The following is a 17,029-nucleotide window of genomic DNA, read 5'->3' on the forward strand; positions in this document are numbered from 1 at the left end:
TGGGAACGCCCTGAGATCCCCCAGGAGGAGCTGGAGGGTGTTGCTTGGGAGAGGGACATCTGGAGTGCCCTACTGCGCTTGCTGCCACCGTGACCCGACCCCAGAAAAGTGGCTGGAGATGAGATGAGATGAGATGAGATGAGACGTTTCATCGCTCAACTAAGCTACATCTTCAGTCTAAACTGACTGCAGGTATCACCACACCTTATAAACAATACAGTTGCATAACAACCGAAAGCAATGACCAGTTTCATATGCAAATATGGATCTGACCATTAACTAGAGTTTCAATGGTCATATGTATTATTCACAGAGGATTTGGGAATGTTTGCAATCACAGCATTGTAAGATGCCCCTTAGCCTCTTGCAAAGGGGCTGAATTTTGCTGTCACGCCGAGGGAAGTCAGCCCCAGCACGGAATTAGTTCCATCACTCTGTAGGCACGATGGCATTAGAGTTTGAGGCCATTCTGAGTTCTGACAATTCCATGGATCAGAAGTGGACCTCCCTAACCCCATTGCGACATCAAGCTGCAATCGACTCTATAGTCTACAAAGTCAGAAAATATCAGGACTGGTTCAACAAGAACTCTGACACCTCACATCCCTGCTGGAAACCATGCATGGGTCAAACAAGGCTCCTCTCAACGTCCCTGCATCCATCATCCATCTTTCGGCAGCAGTGGCAAACAGCATGTAAGGCAGTACAAATAACCTTGCGCACTCTGCAACATACAGAGAGGATGAACAAAGCTCATGAGATTCAATCATATGCTGACAGAAATGATATGCACAACTTCTACAATTCTATAAAGACTATATATGGCTATTCAAACTGCTCTATCACACCCTTACAATCAGCGGACGGACTGACAACCCTGAAGGATCAACAGCAGATCCTGGCAAGATAGGTGGAACATTTTGAAGCCCTACTTAACCAGCATTTACTAACTGACCAATCCTTCCTGGAAGAGCTGCCAATTCCTCCGCCCATCCCAGACCTTGACCACTCGCAAACTTTTCTAGAAGCACTTGCAGCCATCAACTCCTTCAAGAACAACAAGTCCCCTGGCAGTGATGATATCTCAGTAGAACTCCTAAAACAAGGCAAGGCAAGGCAAGTTTATTTGTATAGCACCTTATCATCACGGAGGTCATTCCAAGTGCTGTACAGGCAAAAGATAAGACGAAAGAAAAAGCATTATAAAAGCATAAAGTATGATGAATAAAAGTGCAGACAAATTTTTTAAAAGTACAAACGAATTTAAAGAGTTCTCTGTGGTGGAAAGACTTGTGGTGCCCACAACTATGAGATGAAAAATGCTCACCGGGATACACGAAGGGCACCTGGGTGCAGAAAAGTCAAAAAGAAGAGCACGTGAGGCTCTCTACTGGCCAAACATGAACTCTGATACTGACCAGCTGATTAGTGAGTGTGCTACATGTCAGGAGTATCACTATAAGCAAACAATGGAACCCCTCATTACCACACAGCTCCCATCACAACCTTGTGAAAAGGTAGGAACTGATATATTTCACTATGAGGGAAAGACTATTTGTTAGTTATAGATTACTATTCCAATTATCCGAAAACGCATCTCTTGTCCACTACCACATCAAGAGCAGTGATAACTCAGTTGAAGTCAATCTTTTCCAGCCAAGGCATCCCTCTAACTCTAGTTTCTGATAATAGCCCTCCCTATGTAAGTCATGAGTTTCAGGCGTTTGCTACAGAGTATGAGTTTAATCACGTCACCTCCAGTCCTCTTTATCCTCAGGCCAACGGGAAAGAAGAAAAGGGAGTACAGATTATGAAAAGACTATTAAAAAAGCAGCACATAGCAACACTGACCCATACCTGGCGCTGATGTTATACAGGGCAGCCCCGCTGGAAAGCGGGAAGTCTCCAGGCGAGCTATTGCTGGATCGCAAGATCTGTACTCGATTGCCCAGTCATGGTTCACACATGCCTGAACACAGAGATGAGTTGTGGGCAGACAAAGGCAGAAGACTACAGCAGAAACAAAAGACGTGTCATGATCACACAGCTACCGCTCTTTGCCTCTACAGGAGAAGGATGTAGTTCGCATAGAAGGGCCTAGGTCATGGGCTAAAAGAGCCATTGTTTGGCAACAGGTCACTCCCAGGTCATACAGTATCATGACAGAGGATGGTGACGTCTTTCGCAGAAACAGGAAGCCTCTGTTGAGAACCACAGAGTCGTTGCAACCATAGGTGGGCAGAGAAGATGACCTGAGAACGGAGAGCTGACTGAGTGATGATGAGATTAGAGCAATGGCACAAAATGACAAAGGACACAATAGTGGCGATGTGACAGAGGTTCTGTGTGGTGCCGACACGGCCATGTCGGCACCACACAGACCTCAGCCTCATCCTCAGCATCCCTCTCCAGCAGGAGGCACTCTGGAGCACTGTCTGATCTTGGCTATGAGGACAGCCCAGAGGGAGGGACGCTGAGCCGTAAACCGCTGCGGCTGGGCACGAGTGATGTGTATGACAGAGGGAAACTTGGAATTCGCAGCGCCTGCTGGGAAAGCTGACAGTTTTCTGTGCGTGGGCGAGTGGGTGCCAGGGGCAGCGTTTGGTGGTAGCGGTAGGGAGGCGTGGCATGAGGAGGAGAAGGAAGACGAGGGGCGTTCCTGCTGCCACCGCCGCTGTTGCTGCTGCTGGTCAGCAGACTGGCTGCGCCTCATGCCCGGTGGTTGGCCCTGGTGCAGGGAATCCGACAGGGTGGCAGACAAGCATCTAAGGGGGTTCAGCATCCCGTTCAACTGGGCAAGTCAGAGCGGACACAGACACACAACAACCACCACATATTGTCCAACATGTGCACGAGAACACACGAAATGTAACCACCATTGATTGACAGATTGTGAACAGTTTAAAGCCTTTGTTATTGTTAGTAATGCTGTTATTGTTACTGTTGTTCTTTGATTTGTTCAGACAATTATTGTGTAATATGGTAAAGTTGTCATGTGTAGTTTTTGGGCCTGTGTCCATTCTTTACTAATAAAATCATACCAGTCAATTTTGACCGGGAACACAACAGATGTTATTTTGTGCAACTATTTAAAAATTTGAAATGGTTTCAAGAAAATGTCCTCGTTAAGACTTTGACACAAAGTAGTCTGTGATAAACAGCGCAGTATTTTTCATCTGAGTATTTGTTATCGTCAAAATAATCCATACATTACGGAATCAGGAATCAGGAATACTTTATTTGTCATTTTATTTCATGAAATATCGTTTCCCCCAGCCCACAGCAGTGCAACACAAAGACAAAAACTCATATCTGGGCGTCTGGATGGCGTGGCAGTCTATTCTGTTGTCTACTAACAGGAGGATCGCTGGTTCGAATCCCTGTGTTACCACCGGCTTGGTCGGGCGTCCTTACAGACACAATTGGCCGTGTCTGCGGGTGGATATGAAGCCGGATATGGGTATGTGTCCTGGTTGCTGTACTAGCGCCTCCTCTGGTCGGTCGGGGCGCCTGTTCAGGAGTGGGGGGAGTGGGGGGGGGCTGTGAGGAATAGCGTGAAACGCGCTACGTCCCCCTGGTGAAACTTCTCACTGTCAGGTGAAAAGAAGCGGCTGGTGACTCCACATGTATGGGAGGAGGCATGTGGTAGTCTGCAGCCCTCCCCGGATCAGCAGAGGGGTTGGAGCAGAGACCGGGATGGCTCGGAAGAGTCAGGTAATTGGCCGGATACAATTGGGGAGAAAATCCGAAAAAAATAAAAAACACATATCCAAAATTACAAGAACACATATGTATATCAAACTGCAAAAACAAAAATCACTGTCCAGGAGAACGAACGCCGGTCGACTGTCGGAACTGCCGGTCTGCATGGGCTAGCAGTTAGCTTAGCCTGCCCCGCTCCCGTGTCCTGTCAGCCCCGACAGGGCCGTGGTCCCCGGGTCCACCAGACGCAGCAGACCAGGCTCCTCGAGCCGATCCAATGCCAGCTGTCCCAGCCAGACACCTTTGACACACCTCCCAGCACTCCACACGACGACTCCAAAAACAGTCAAGGCTAGGCAAGGCCGCCGCCAGACCACCCTCGGTGTTTCCTGAACTGCCGGTCTGCATGGGCTAGCAGTTAGCATAGCCGGCCCCGCTCCTGCGTCCTGTCAGACTGCCCTCGGTGTGACCTCTTTGGGTGCAGCTCCGTGCAGGGCCGTGGTCCCTGGGCCCACAGGACCGGGCAGACCAAGCTCTCCCAGCTGATCCAGCGCCAGCTCTTCCAGCCATCAAACGAAGACACAAACTTAGAAGCAGATGTGGACAAAGACACTGCATGATGGTACCGGAAGAGGCCGCCGCAAACGTAAGTTCGCGCCGCCGTCTTCCCCCACCGGAAGGAAAACTTGCTGTTTTTTTTTTAACTCAGAAATGATTTGTATCAGCTCAGGTCACTGAGGCCTACAGGCCATAAATAACAGGTAGAAGATCAAAACTTGTAATGTTCACAAGAACTTAAGTTGATAAAAAGATTTAAAATACCATCCATCCATCCATCCATTAGCCACACTGCTTATCCTGCTCTCTGGGTCGTGGGGATGCTGGAGCCTATCCCAGCAGTCACTGGGCGGCAGGCGGGGAGACACCCTGGACAGGCCACCAGGCCATCACAGGGCCTAACTAAGATATGTGTCTCTGAAAGCCAGTTTTGAAGCAGAATTCCCTCATCATGGATGACTTCATTTCATTTAAAACACCATTACATGACAATATATGTACTATTATGGATTTAGAACCAGCTATAATGGGGCGGTCGTTTTGGACCGGAACACAAAATTAATTAACATGAGACGAACACCACAGGAGGGTTAAGTGTTCATTTGAATGACGGAAAGCCCAAGGAAAGAAACCATTCTTGTGCCTGGTTGTTTTGGGGTACAGTGCTCTGTAGCGCCTGCCAGAGGGAGGAGTTGGAACAGGTTGTGACCAGGGTGCGATGGGTCTGCAGTGATGTTGCCTGCCCATCTCCTGAGTCTGGAGGTGTATAAGTCCTGAATGGAGGGCAGGTGGGTGCCAATGAGTTTCTCTGCAGACCTAAACTGTCTGTTGTAGTCCGTCCCTGTCCTGTTTGGTGGCTGATCCAGACCAGACAGTGATGGATGTGCAGAGGACAGACTGGATTACTGCAGTGTAGAACTGGGTCAGCAGTTCCTGATCTCTATCAATCAAAGTGTAAGTAATTATCGTTTGCCAACAATATTCAGAACAGCCTCCTGGTTTAAGACAGGGAAAGACAGAACCTGACGAGGAAAAAGCAGCGGTGTCTGCTCTGCGGTGTCTGATGACAGACAGGGAAGAGGTCTGCGTGGTGCTTCCAGAGGAACGTGCTGCGGATTAGAGGGAATGGTTTTCTTTCAGACCGTTTTCTAGTAATAACTTGTCCAGAACAGGGTTTACAGAGTTTGGGGCCCTCCTCTGTCCCAGTTTTCATTCCCGGTGAGGCCCTGTGCTGCAGGGCAGACACAAAAGCTGTGTGAAATCGAACACCCATTATTTCTTGTCCCGTCTGCCGTGTTTGGTGTGACGGGCGCTTGTTTACCCCCTCACATCTCAGGAGAGACTCGGACGGTCTTGACTTGGCGTCTCACGATGACTGAGAGGAACACTTCTTCTCGGATGACGTGCTTCAGACCCTCTACCCTGGTCACTTTGGGTCAGTTGGTGTACTTACTGCGCTGTGGAGCGCCCCTTGCTGGTGCAGAAGGTAAGGATTCAGAACAGTTTCATTGCCGAGCCAAAACACGTCGTGTTTTGTGCGCGCCACATCATTTCACCACACAGCTGCTAGGTGACGCCGTTTTCAGCTCCGCGCTCTTCGTTTTGCGAAGTTGTGATGTAATTTCCTCAAAACTGAAATGTCTGCTGCTGTCTGTCCACATGTGACAGTGGTGGGTAACAGAGACCGCTGTAAGACGATACGGATCATCAGGATCCAGTTTACTACAGTTGATCTGGTCACATAAAGTACTATAAAACCAGAAGCGCTCCTTCGGGTTGACTTCATTTCCTAATTTAACATCAACTCTTCCGACATTTGTTACTTTGTTTCATCTAGAGTTTCGGACTCGCGCTGATGCCCTCGTTTGTGTTACGGATATGCCACCTCCATTCATGGGTAACTAGGACAGGCTGCAAAACAGAATAATAGGGACATTGTCGGCATGGGAATTCAGTAGGGTCAAAGTTCATCACACAAAATGTCTCAGGCTCGGTTCTGCTGCGGGGAGCCGGCGGAAAGTGGGCCGGGGGAAGGAAAAGGCCTCGGGTCATTTGAGGGACAACCGCTGTCTCCGGAACGTTCCTTCTCAGCGGGTCATCACGGGATCTGCTCTCTGGATGCTGGTCAGGGTGCACGCCTCGTCGATAACGGACGTCTTTCGACAAATTAGACGTTACTTGAATATATGTCTACAGCCGTCCGTCCATTATCGTAACCGCTTATCCTGCTCTCAGGGTCACGGGCTGCTGGAGCCTGTCCCAGCAGTCACTGGGCAGCAGGCGGGGAGACACCCTGGACAGGCCGCCACAGGGCCACCACAGGGCCCACACCCACCCACACCCACACACACCTAGGGACAATTTCAGTACAGCCGAGTCACCTGACCTACATGTTTTGGACTGTGGGAGGAAACTATTTTATTAAAGAAATAAATTATTATTAATAATAATTATTATTAACACAGTGGCACAGTGGTTAGCGCGGTCGCCTCAAGAAGGTCCTGGTTTCGAGCCCCGGGGTGGTCCAACCTTGGGGGTCGTCCTCTGTGTGGAGTTTGCATGTTCTCCCCGTGTCTGTGTGGGTTTCCTCCCATAGTCCAAAGACATGTAGGTCAGGTGAATCGGCCGTACTAAATTGTCCCTAGGTGTGAATGTGTGTGTGTGTGTGTGTGTGTGTGTGTGTGTGTGTGTGTGTGGGCCCTGTGATGGACTGGTGGCCTGTCCAGGGTGTCTCTCAATGGGATAGGCTCCAGCATCCCCGTGACCCTGATTAGGATAAGCAGCTTGGATAACGGATGGAAATGAATTATTAATAATAATAATAATGCCAAACACGGTGGCACGGTGGTGCAGTGGTTAGCGGTTAGTGGGGTCGCCTCACAGCAAGAAGGTCCAGGGTTCGAAGCCTGGGGTCACCCGACCTTGGGGGTCACCCCGGGTCATCCTGTGTGTGGAGTATATGTCCACAACGCATCTGAAATTAAATTTGCAGTAACAAAGTCCCTTTGCCTTTGGTGTGTGTTGTGGTGTGCGTCCCAAGTCTGGCCCGTGCAGCTGCAGAGCCAGCACGGGGACAACATGACGGCGGTCAGTGAAACCGAGGGGCACATTTTGGGGAGCACTTCCGACGCCACCGAGGACTTCCTCCAGAGCCAGGCCACCGGCCCCAAGCTGATGTCGAACGTTTGGACTGCCGCCCACCTTTCCTCTCTGGCACATCTGGTGTCCGACAAGAGAACCACAGGTTGTGTAACGCTACATAGGATAATGAAATCAAGCTGAAGATAAGCCGATGTGCCAAATGCTATTTGCCGCTAGTTGTTTGTTGTGTGTCGGGTTCTGTGTTGTATTCTGTATGAGGGCAACACAACGAAAAGCAGAGAGTTTCGGGAATCCCAGGGTAGCATGTAAAGTGTGTTTAGTGCGTTTTGAATTTTCCTGATGAGATGAAGCGCCCATTTGGTGGATCCGAAAGCAAACTCCACAAGCCGTTTGCAGTCAGTATCTGACTTGGCTCTGAAGATCAGATGTCTACCCATGTCTTGTACTGGTTTAAACCTCGGGGGTGAAACAGCCTATGTGGTCCTTGTTACTGCAGAGAAACGGCGATGCCACACAGGCTGTAATGCTGCAAAATGCTCCACATTACTCTGAACTACGTTTCTCCTCAGTCCGTGTAGGTCTGCGTGTCCTCCTCTCGGGCCCCAGAGAGCTGCTGGACCCTCAGCTTCTCACAGCGTTACACAAACAGGTCAGTATGTTTGCTGTTGCAGTGGCAGATGTAGAGATCGGGGCGTCTGCAGACACCATCTATCCGTGCAAATCTACATCCACATCTGTGATTACCCGTTAGTGTGGTGCTGGTGCAAGCAGCAGGGGTAATTAAAGGACTGAAACCCAGATATCAGACACATTTGGACCTAATCTGGGGCACTTTTGGTACGTACGGCTCAGTTACAGCACTGCCAACTGTTGTGTGTAGCAGACATGGCCCAAATGCCATAAGCCGGGCCTGACTTGGGTTACGACAAGTGTTGTGTGGGCCAGACATGGCCCAAATGTAATGAACCGGGCTTGACTCGGGTTACAGCACATATTATGTGGGCCAGATGTGGCCCAGATTTAATGAGCCAGGCTTGACTTTAGTTAAGGCACATGCTGTGTGGGTCCAGAAGAGGCCCAAATGTCATGACCTGTGGCTGAGAGGAGGGAGCCACACTCACCCTGAGTCAACACCGTCATTCAAGGCCAAATGAGGGCCGTAAGATAAGTGCAGATGTGGGCCACATTTGGGCCAAAGAGTCTTCGCTATCTGGGAAACCTGGCAAAGAAAAGGCGATGGATTGCCCAGGTAGAATGATAAAATCAAAAGGTTAGAAATGAAGCGCGGCAGAAACGAAGCCGTTGTTGTTTTGCATTTCCGAGCGGTTAGGTGGTGAATCTCCACGTGCGCGGCGCCCCTTGAGTTTTAGGCTTCACAGAGTCGGGGTGAACATCTGTTGACTCCAGGTTATCGCGTTCAGTCAGATATGTTTATCTGTGAGTAAACCCAATTACATAATTACAGGCAGAGGAGAAAGACTGGGCCGGTCACTGATCAGCCAGTCAGTATAAAGGTCGAACCCTGAACCTCTGTCTTTGTCCTGGTCACTCCAGGGCTAGTTTGTCATTCGTTTAGTTATCAGCAGACAAAAAGGCAGGGCCCACAAAGCCTTGCTAGTTCTGTGCTGGTCAGAATTATTTGACTTGTATTTCAATTGAGCTCGCTGGAATGCCAAATTGACAGCAGCCTGTAATTAAGACGCAGCTTTGACTGGATTAAAGGATTAGAGTCAGACGGTTGGAACAAACTCCGACTATGTGGCGTTTCGCCGGAACATTCTCATCTCTCTGCAGAGGCATGGCCTATAGGCCTGCCTTAATTACCATAATTGCGGACTTGTGTTAGAGTAAAATGGGGGAGGTAAAGAGCTAAAGATCCTGTTTTTTAAAACTGTTTTTTTGGTGTTTTTGGTTCTTCTTTGTCCCCCTGTTCTTGTCGCCGAGAAGCCCGGCATCTACACCCTGGGGGAGGAGACGGGATTCTTCACAATGCAAATACTGGGAAGAAAGAGAGTGAACTCCGCACCCTGAGATTTCATCACTCATCACCTCTGCACTTCCAAAAATCTGCTAGAAGTACCAACAAAAAAAAAAGAAAAAAGGGAAGAAATTACAACCGCCATCTTGTTGTAGCGCCACACCACGGTGATGGTGTTTCCGTTCCCCATTATCAATTAATTAAAAAAAAATGCGGGCTGTTGCCATGAAACTGTGTTTGTTTTCACGTCACTATCATGTATTAAACATTAACTTCAGCCTCTCACTCGCTCCGCGTCCTGCGCTTTTGTAGTACCGCTCCACTGGCGGGCGGGCCCGCCTCTCAAACGCCAGGGCCAATAGCGGCAACCGCCGAGCTCTGGGTCCCGCCCCCCTGACGTCACGCCTCCTTCCTCCGGCCGCGCGGGGAGGATGTTCCCCGCACGTCCACGTTTCCTGCGGTGGCGTGGCGAGCGAATGGATGGAGGAGCCGCCCGGGGGGGGACGCGACTCCCGTCACAGCACCCAGAGCTCCGACATGCTGGAGGAGCTGCTGCCCGCGGAGGAGAGGGACTTCCAGACCTTTCTGTCTCAGATCGGCGGGAAAGAGCGGATCTATTTGGTGACCGACGCCGGCAGAGCCGAGGCGGAGGACGGAGCCGGCGTATTGAACGACTTCATCCGCGACATGTTTCACGTCACGCCGCCGCCGCTCGCCGCCTCCGGGGCGGAGGAGGTCGGCAGTAACGGGTCGCCGAGACAAGGGGATCTGGCGGAGAGCCACCCCGACCGGGGCGCAGAGCCTCCCCCGGCGAGGCCCGGGGAAGCGGGGAGGGACCCTGGGTCACGCCCGCAGCCGCCGGACGCTGGGAGGACGGCGACTACCAAGGTGAACGTGTGTGGCCCGCAGAGGACCATAGACTTTCCCGTCGTGGTGTTCCTCTTCAGGCAGGACTTCCTGACGGGAGCCGCCAACAAGCGGTGTCTGACGGAGATCCTGAAGGACGTGCGGACGCGCAGCAAGCGCGCCGGCGCGCCGCCCGCACTCATGGGGTTAATCCACGCGGCGGCGGAGAGCGACGCGACGCGGCGGTGCGCGCAGCGCCTGGAGGGCCAGATGCGGGCGGTGTTCCGCAGGCAGCCGCCGGACAGCATCTGGGTCGGCGTTTTCCTTCCCAAGACGGAGAGCAAGATCCTGGCCATCAAGCAAAACGCCTGCAAAGTGTTGCGTTCGTCTCAGACGGCAGGTGAAGCGCAACTTCCCGCATTTCTGCTTGACGTCCAACGCGCCGCACCCTGCATAGCGGCCATTGTTCGTTTATTGCGCTCTATTCGTGCACTCGATCGCGTCCTCAGGTTGGACCGGTACTGCCGGTTCTTTGTGCTACCGAGAAGGTCCCCGCATTCACCTGTTGTTGCAGGTGTGAAGCCTCCCTGATTGGAGGCCGAATAGCTGCAGTGTAGTGCAAAATAACCACGAGTTGCATCAGTCACCCTGTTTACACTTGGTTTTAAAATGCGTTTTGGGCGATCGGATCACAAGTGGCCAGCGAGACACGTCGCCCCGTCTACATCGCGCGTCTCCAAATGCGTCCTGCTTGACCGCCTGTGGTCAGATTCCGTTACTCCGAAGAAGATTTCGTCACTTCCGCTACAAGGTCAAAGCGCCTCAGTCAAGCGCCAGATTTGCCGACCCGCTGTGAAAACGACAGCTAATGTTTGAAGACGTTTCCAGCACCAATATACATGTACGCGCTGTTCCAGCTGCTGAGACTGACGGCACTGATTCTTCTGCCCACATGCAGATTCGGCATCTCGTTTCACGTGTACCCCACCCACGTGCGCGCTCCCCTCTCTCCATTTTTTTTCCAAAGTCCGCGCGCTCTCACCAAAACAACCGCCACGTCCTGCATCGATGACGTATTTTCCTGCCGGGGACGCATCAGGACGCATTAGCGTTTACGCTGCAAAAGACATGTGGTCACTAGCGTCCAAGACCACCTAGGCAAGTGGTTTGAGGAACCGGTTCACAGAACGTTTTGGTGGTGGTTTGCACTTGTATTTAGTGCTGTCTACTTGTGATCCGATCCCAAAAAAAATAAAACGCATTTTAAAAGCAGGTGTAAACGGGGCGGGTGTTTTGCAGCGATGTTGTATGGAGGGCCGCGTATGAAGGTGTTTTTGTGTCTTTTTGATGCAATGAAAAAATAAACCCGTTTTGGGAGCAGATTTCCCCCACTGCAATCAAAAATCGAGCTTGTGAGTAAAAACACATGAACATCCAAACCAAAAGTATCAGGACTGCAAGCGCAGAATGAGTTTTGATTGCGGTGGTGGAAATAGGCTCCCAAAACGGTTTTTTATGGTATTGAAAAGACACAAAAATACCTTCATGCCATGTTCATACAAGCTGATTACAGTGATAAACACATCATCGTCGTCGTCATTAGTGGATTCAGTGGGTGTAGTGTTGGCCTGGTCCCTCTGTGGCCCATGATAGGGCACCACTAGTGTATATTATAATGACTTGGTAGGGCACTCGGAAATGTAGGTCAGTTCACAACGCTCACGAGACCGAGACCAGACATTAATGCACGCAAGTTTTTCTTTCTAAGGCTGTGCTGCAAAGATGGGGGGTCGGGGTGGGGGGGGGGACAAAAGAAGCATTCATGAAACAATCTACTGCTTGCAAAAGCTGCCAAATAGTCTAACACTTGTAATTGCCTTTTCAGATTATAGCAGGGAGATAGGAAACCAGGCTGGCTGGCTGCTGCGATGTCTCCCCTGGCCTTCCAGAAGAGGGCACAGGGACCCGGCCTGCAGCCCCTCAGCCAGTATGCAAAGAGGTAGAAGCACCATTTCTGTTCCAGTTGGGTCTGCCTGCGCTACTGCAGTGTCTGGTCGTGTGGAGATTCGTCTTTGAGCTGTGGCACTGACTTGATGGCATACTGACACGTGTCCGATCCGCTGTGTGTATCAGTGTAGCGCGACGAAACGGGATTTAGGGTCTCGTGTTTCTTTCTTTTACTGAAAATGAGAAAAATGAAACGGCAGGATCCGGCTGCAGCCAGGCCCTGTTCTTTCTGTTCTTTCCTTTAAACTCTCGCCAGCCGCAGGGACAGAGCAAACGAACACACCTCACGGCAGGGAGCATTTTTGTGTTTGCTTGTCGTTATAAATACATCCAGTTACTTCCTGTTCACATAGATGTGCTGCTGTGTGGGTTTACTGCTGCGCATTGTGGTGAGCTCTTACACACCGAGACTTTACTGACTTTATATTGCGCTTTTTTTATTCTCATCCTCAGAGGTTCAAAATGTGGACATCAGGAATCGGGAACAATTTATTGTCGTCTCATTCGTGTACTTGCGTACACAAAAGAGACGAAATTGTGTTTCTCCCAGCCCACGGCGGTGCAACACAAAAGACAAAAACACGTCCAAAAACGACACCATAAAAAAAAAAAACACCCATACAAAACCAGAGAGAAAAAAGCAAAAACAAAAACAAAACACAAACGGTCAACAACCAGGGGCGGATCTACAGAGTGGAGAGGGGTGGCAACTGCCACCTCTGGGACACAGTCTTGCCACCCCAGGAAAAAATCTCTAGATCCACCACTGTCAACAACACAGTCCATTCAGTAAATTTGCAACACAATTCAAAAATAGTCACTGCCCAGGAGAACGAACGCCAGCCAGGATGACTGTCAGTACTGCCGGTCTGCATGGGCTAGCAGTTAGCTTAGCCTGCCCCGCTTCCGCGTCCTGTCAGACCGCTTGCGGTGTTTCCTCTTTGGGCACAGCTCTGGTCAGGGCCGTGGTCTTTGGGTCCACAGGACGCAGCAGCCCAAGCTCTCCCGGCCGATCCAGCGCCGGCTCTCCCAGCCAGACACCTTCGACACACCTCCCTGCATTCCACACCACGACACAAACGCAGATGCAGAAAAAAACACCGCACAATCCACGCTAGGCAAGGCCGCCACCAGACCGCCCTCGGTGTTATCTCGGTGTTATCGGAACTGCCGGTCTGCGTGGGCTAGCAGTTAGCTTAGCCTGCCCCGCTCTCCCAGCCGATCCAGCGCCGGCTCTCCCAGCCATCAAATGAAGTCGATGATCACAGACATACATCCTCATAAAAGTTATTCACACAATGACACAAACTCAGATGTAGATGTGGACAAAGACTGCGTAGTCGGCACTGGGTGAGGCCGCCGCTAACACAAGTCCACGCCGCCATCCTCCCACACCGGAGGTCTTTTTGGACATACCACCAGAGTTACATAAACGTTTATTTTTTAACTTTTTATATTAGATTAAACGTGTAACATGAGAGGACAGTAAGAGATGGAAACGGATGAGCCGCTGTGGTGACCCCTAACGGGAGCAGCCAGATGTGGCAGTAGTAGATTAGACATGTGATGTAAAAGCTAAAACAAGCTAAGGTTGGCACACGGAGCATCAAGTTGAATTCCTGAAAATGTACTTGGCAAATGAAAGAGGTTGTGATTCTGACTGACTGTTTTCCCGGTGACACAGGCAGTAAGGAAGAAGGGATTCCTCTGAAAAGCAGCACTCTGTCGTCCGGGCCCCACACGGAAGCGGGGTCAGCAGCCGCCGAGGGGGACAGTTAACGTTCAGATGCAGGACTCTCAGCCACAACGTCCATCACTGAACAATGTCCTCCTTTAAGTTACAATGCTGCAGACGCCCTCCCTGGTGCCTTCCATCGTCGGCCGGCGTGTTGGAGACCATCGTCGGGAACATCCAAACCATGAATGCTTTTGTAGTTGAAGGAGAGGAGGAGGTCGGAAGCACCCTGAATGCAGATTGTGAACTCGTAGTTCGGTATCAAGAGGGTCCCCAGAAATAAGAGAGATAGTGTCATGGAAACAGCGGAGGAGCGGACAGAGCAGCCTAGAGGTCTGTCGAGACACAGCACAGAGACGGTATGGTGCAATACTACCATGTACAAATGACAGGGACGGGGCAGTGCATCACAGAACCCCAATTCACACTGTAAAATAACCAGAGGGCACAAACCACATCTTGCATTCGACTCCACGTCTCAGCCGGCCTGGCAGCGTCGGTGTTTGTTTGGCGTTCCTGCCTGCATTGATTAAATAACAAACCTACATATTCAGCGATGTATACAAATGGTATTTATTCAGAAGTTAAGTGAAGGAGGGCATCCGCGTAGTTAGTGGTCTGTTCTGTTGCCTGCCACCATGGGGATCGGCAGTTTGAATCCCCATGTTACCTCCTGCTTAGTCGGGCGTCCCCACAGACACAATTGGCCGTGTCTTCGGGTGGGAAGCCGGATGTGGGTATGTGTCCTGGTCGCTGCACTAGTGCTTCCTCAGGTCGGTCGGGGCGCCTGTTCGGGGGGGGGGGCAACTGGGGGGAATAGCGTGATCCTCCCACTCGCTACGTCCCCCTGGTGAAACTCCTCACTGTCAGGTGAAAAGAAGCGGCTGGCGACTCCGCATGTATGGGAGGAGGCATGTGGTAGTCTGCAGCCCTCCCCGGATCGGCAGAGGGGGTGGAGCAGCAACCAGATGGCTCAGAATAGTGGGGTAATTGGCCGGGTACAATTGGGGAGAGAAAAAAAAGGGGGGGGGGGGATCCACAAAAAAAAAAGAAAAGAAAAAGTTTTTCAGAATTTGTTTACTTGGACTTACGTAGCCCGTAGCATCTCTGTTTAGTTTCCCGCATGGAAAACCAGCTGGAGGAGTCCAACCTGGTTTGTAGAGAGAGCCAGCAGACGAATGTGACAAGGCCTGTTTTTTAATTTACCAAGGGATAATGTTAACACCAGAATTTTGGATTTGGTCAAATATTTCATGGGATTTGGACAATTTGGACACCACAGTAGAACAAGCCGGATGCACATGACTCGACTGTAGGGGGAGATAGTGCTGAGGGTAAACATCCACTTAGCCTCTGCTGTCAGTAATGTGCCTGCCTGTTTGGGGGGGCTCAACTGTGACAAAATGTGAGGTCAGGGGTCAGAATGTCCCGTTTCCATGACGTCAGCTGCTAGTAGAGGAGCTGAATCCTGTCTGCTGATGCTGCGTTTCTTTTTCGAAGTGCATATTCTGAAAGTCTTGACCCACTTTGAGGCGGGGACGTGAGAGTGGTATGGCACTTACCTCATGCAGTGGCGGAAAATAGAAAATAAGTTGCATTATTTGGTCTGTTTTGGGTTCTGTGATTCTTTCACGTTGTGCTGGGCGGGGGAACAAAGAGCAATGCCCTCACGGCTGATGCCGTCAGGCGGCAGCAGCCGGTACATAGTGCCTGGCTCATTTGAATGGTTACCGTCGGTCAGCGTTTTGCCAGGAAAAATGACAGGGTGCATCGTGTTTTCCATCTTCATCATAGCAGCCAGGTGAGGAGGAAGAAGGCAGGTAGTGTTGAGTTTGAAGAAGTGAAGGTGTTGTGTCCAACCAGCAGATATGACGGAACAAGCTGGGGGAAGACCTTCACCAACACACAGTACTGCATCAACAAGTAAAACTCAGGTTCTACCAGGTTTCGTCCCTGACACAACAGCCCTGCTGACTCTCAGTCATTTGGAATGGAGCTCAGCCCACACTCACCAGGTTCACCTTAGCTGTCAGTAATTTCAACAAACAATGATTATCTTTAGATTTGTAGCTTTAAGTCGATGCAAAAACTTGGCCTTAAACAACACGAGGTGCTCAAGACTCTCCTATCTTCTTTCTTTCCCGTCACTTACATGGTACATCGTACATCTTAGTACAGTGTGGTCGCCGTTCGGTCACGACACAGTCAATAGAGTCTGTTGTTCTGTTTGCAAACAGACACGTTGGGTGATGTAGTACACAGCTTCAGCTTGGCTTCCCAGTATATATGTACTTATGAAAAAGGTTTGGGGGGTGGAGAGTGAGGTGGTTTCTCTCTTAGGTCAGGCGTGAGCTGCTTTGACTTCAACAGGTGTTGGTGTTTTTTTTAGCTTCTTCCCACTGACGTCAGACTACCTTTTTGGTGCTACATCAGCGACTGTGCAGCAAATGTGAAAGTTTCCCCTGTAGGGGCAGCAGTGAAAGCGGGTTTGCTGAAGTTATCTGAGCCAGTGTTTGAGTCAGGTCCAGTATTGACGGGTATTGCAGGGTTTCATCTGGTAGAAGTCATGCAGACATGTCTACAGTTCAAAAATGTGATCATAGTTTAAATATTCTTAAAAATGTTATACGACCAATCAGAGAGGAACTTATGTAAGAAAGGTTTATATAGAGCAGGTTCGGGTGGCGTAAAGGTCCTGTAATTGTTTGTCTTTGTCATTAATTGTCAAAGTATAATGTAATGCACATTTACACTGCATTTGCTCAAAGTGTTTGTTGACATAGCAATGCCAGTAGTCTTATATTGTCCTGCCCATCAGCTGATTGAAGGATCTGAGTAGGATGCAGTAAGACTTAAGGTTTTATTAGAGACGCTGCTAAATGTGATGTTTAAGAACGTAGCCTGTGAATTTTGCTTGTGCCTTAGATGAACAGTATTCACAATTGCACTAATACACTAACACAAGACATGTAATATTTTGTCTATTAGTCTTTAATGAATCTGTTAGCTGTTTATTTTGTAATTATTTTAATATTATAAATTTTGAAATAAATATAACATACCGAAACTTTGTTGTTTGAGTGGGAAGCGTGATGTATTAT

General features: G+C 50.0%; 1 protein-coding gene across 2 annotated transcripts; it reads left to right on the plus strand.

Moving 5' to 3' along the window:
• The first annotated feature begins 9,817 nt into the window (after positions 1-9,817).
• Positions 9,818-17,029, plus strand: LOC130110001 (uncharacterized protein C2orf72). Of its 2 annotated transcripts, XM_056276967.1 has the most exons (3): positions 9,818-10,586; positions 12,072-12,185; positions 13,878-17,029. In XM_056276967.1, the coding sequence occupies exons 1-3, from the start codon at positions 9,821-9,823 to the stop codon at positions 13,970-13,972; spliced, it is 975 nt and encodes a 324-aa protein (XP_056132942.1). In that variant the 5' UTR covers positions 9,818-9,820; the 3' UTR covers positions 13,973-17,029. The 2 variants fall into 2 exon arrangements, with proteins under 2 accessions (XP_056132942.1, XP_056132943.1); XM_056276968.1 differs by lacking the exon at positions 12,072-12,185.

This window comes from Lampris incognitus, chromosome 3 (assembly GCF_029633865.1).
Source record: "Lampris incognitus isolate fLamInc1 chromosome 3, fLamInc1.hap2, whole genome shotgun sequence".
Taxonomy (NCBI): Eukaryota; Metazoa; Chordata; class Actinopteri; order Lampriformes; family Lampridae; genus Lampris; species Lampris incognitus.

Coding starts and splice junctions, on each gene's coding strand:
- LOC130110001 (XM_056276967.1), top strand. CDS start 9,821: ATGGAGGAGCCGCCCGGGGGGGGACGCGACTCCCGTCACAGCACCCAG. Junction 10,587..12,071: donor GCGTTCGTCTCAGACGGCAG/GTGAAGCGCAAC, acceptor TTGCCTTTTCAG/ATTATAGCAGGGAGATAGGA. Junction 12,186..13,877: donor CTCAGCCAGTATGCAAAGAG/GTAGAAGCACCA, acceptor CCGGTGACACAG/GCAGTAAGGAAGAAGGGATT.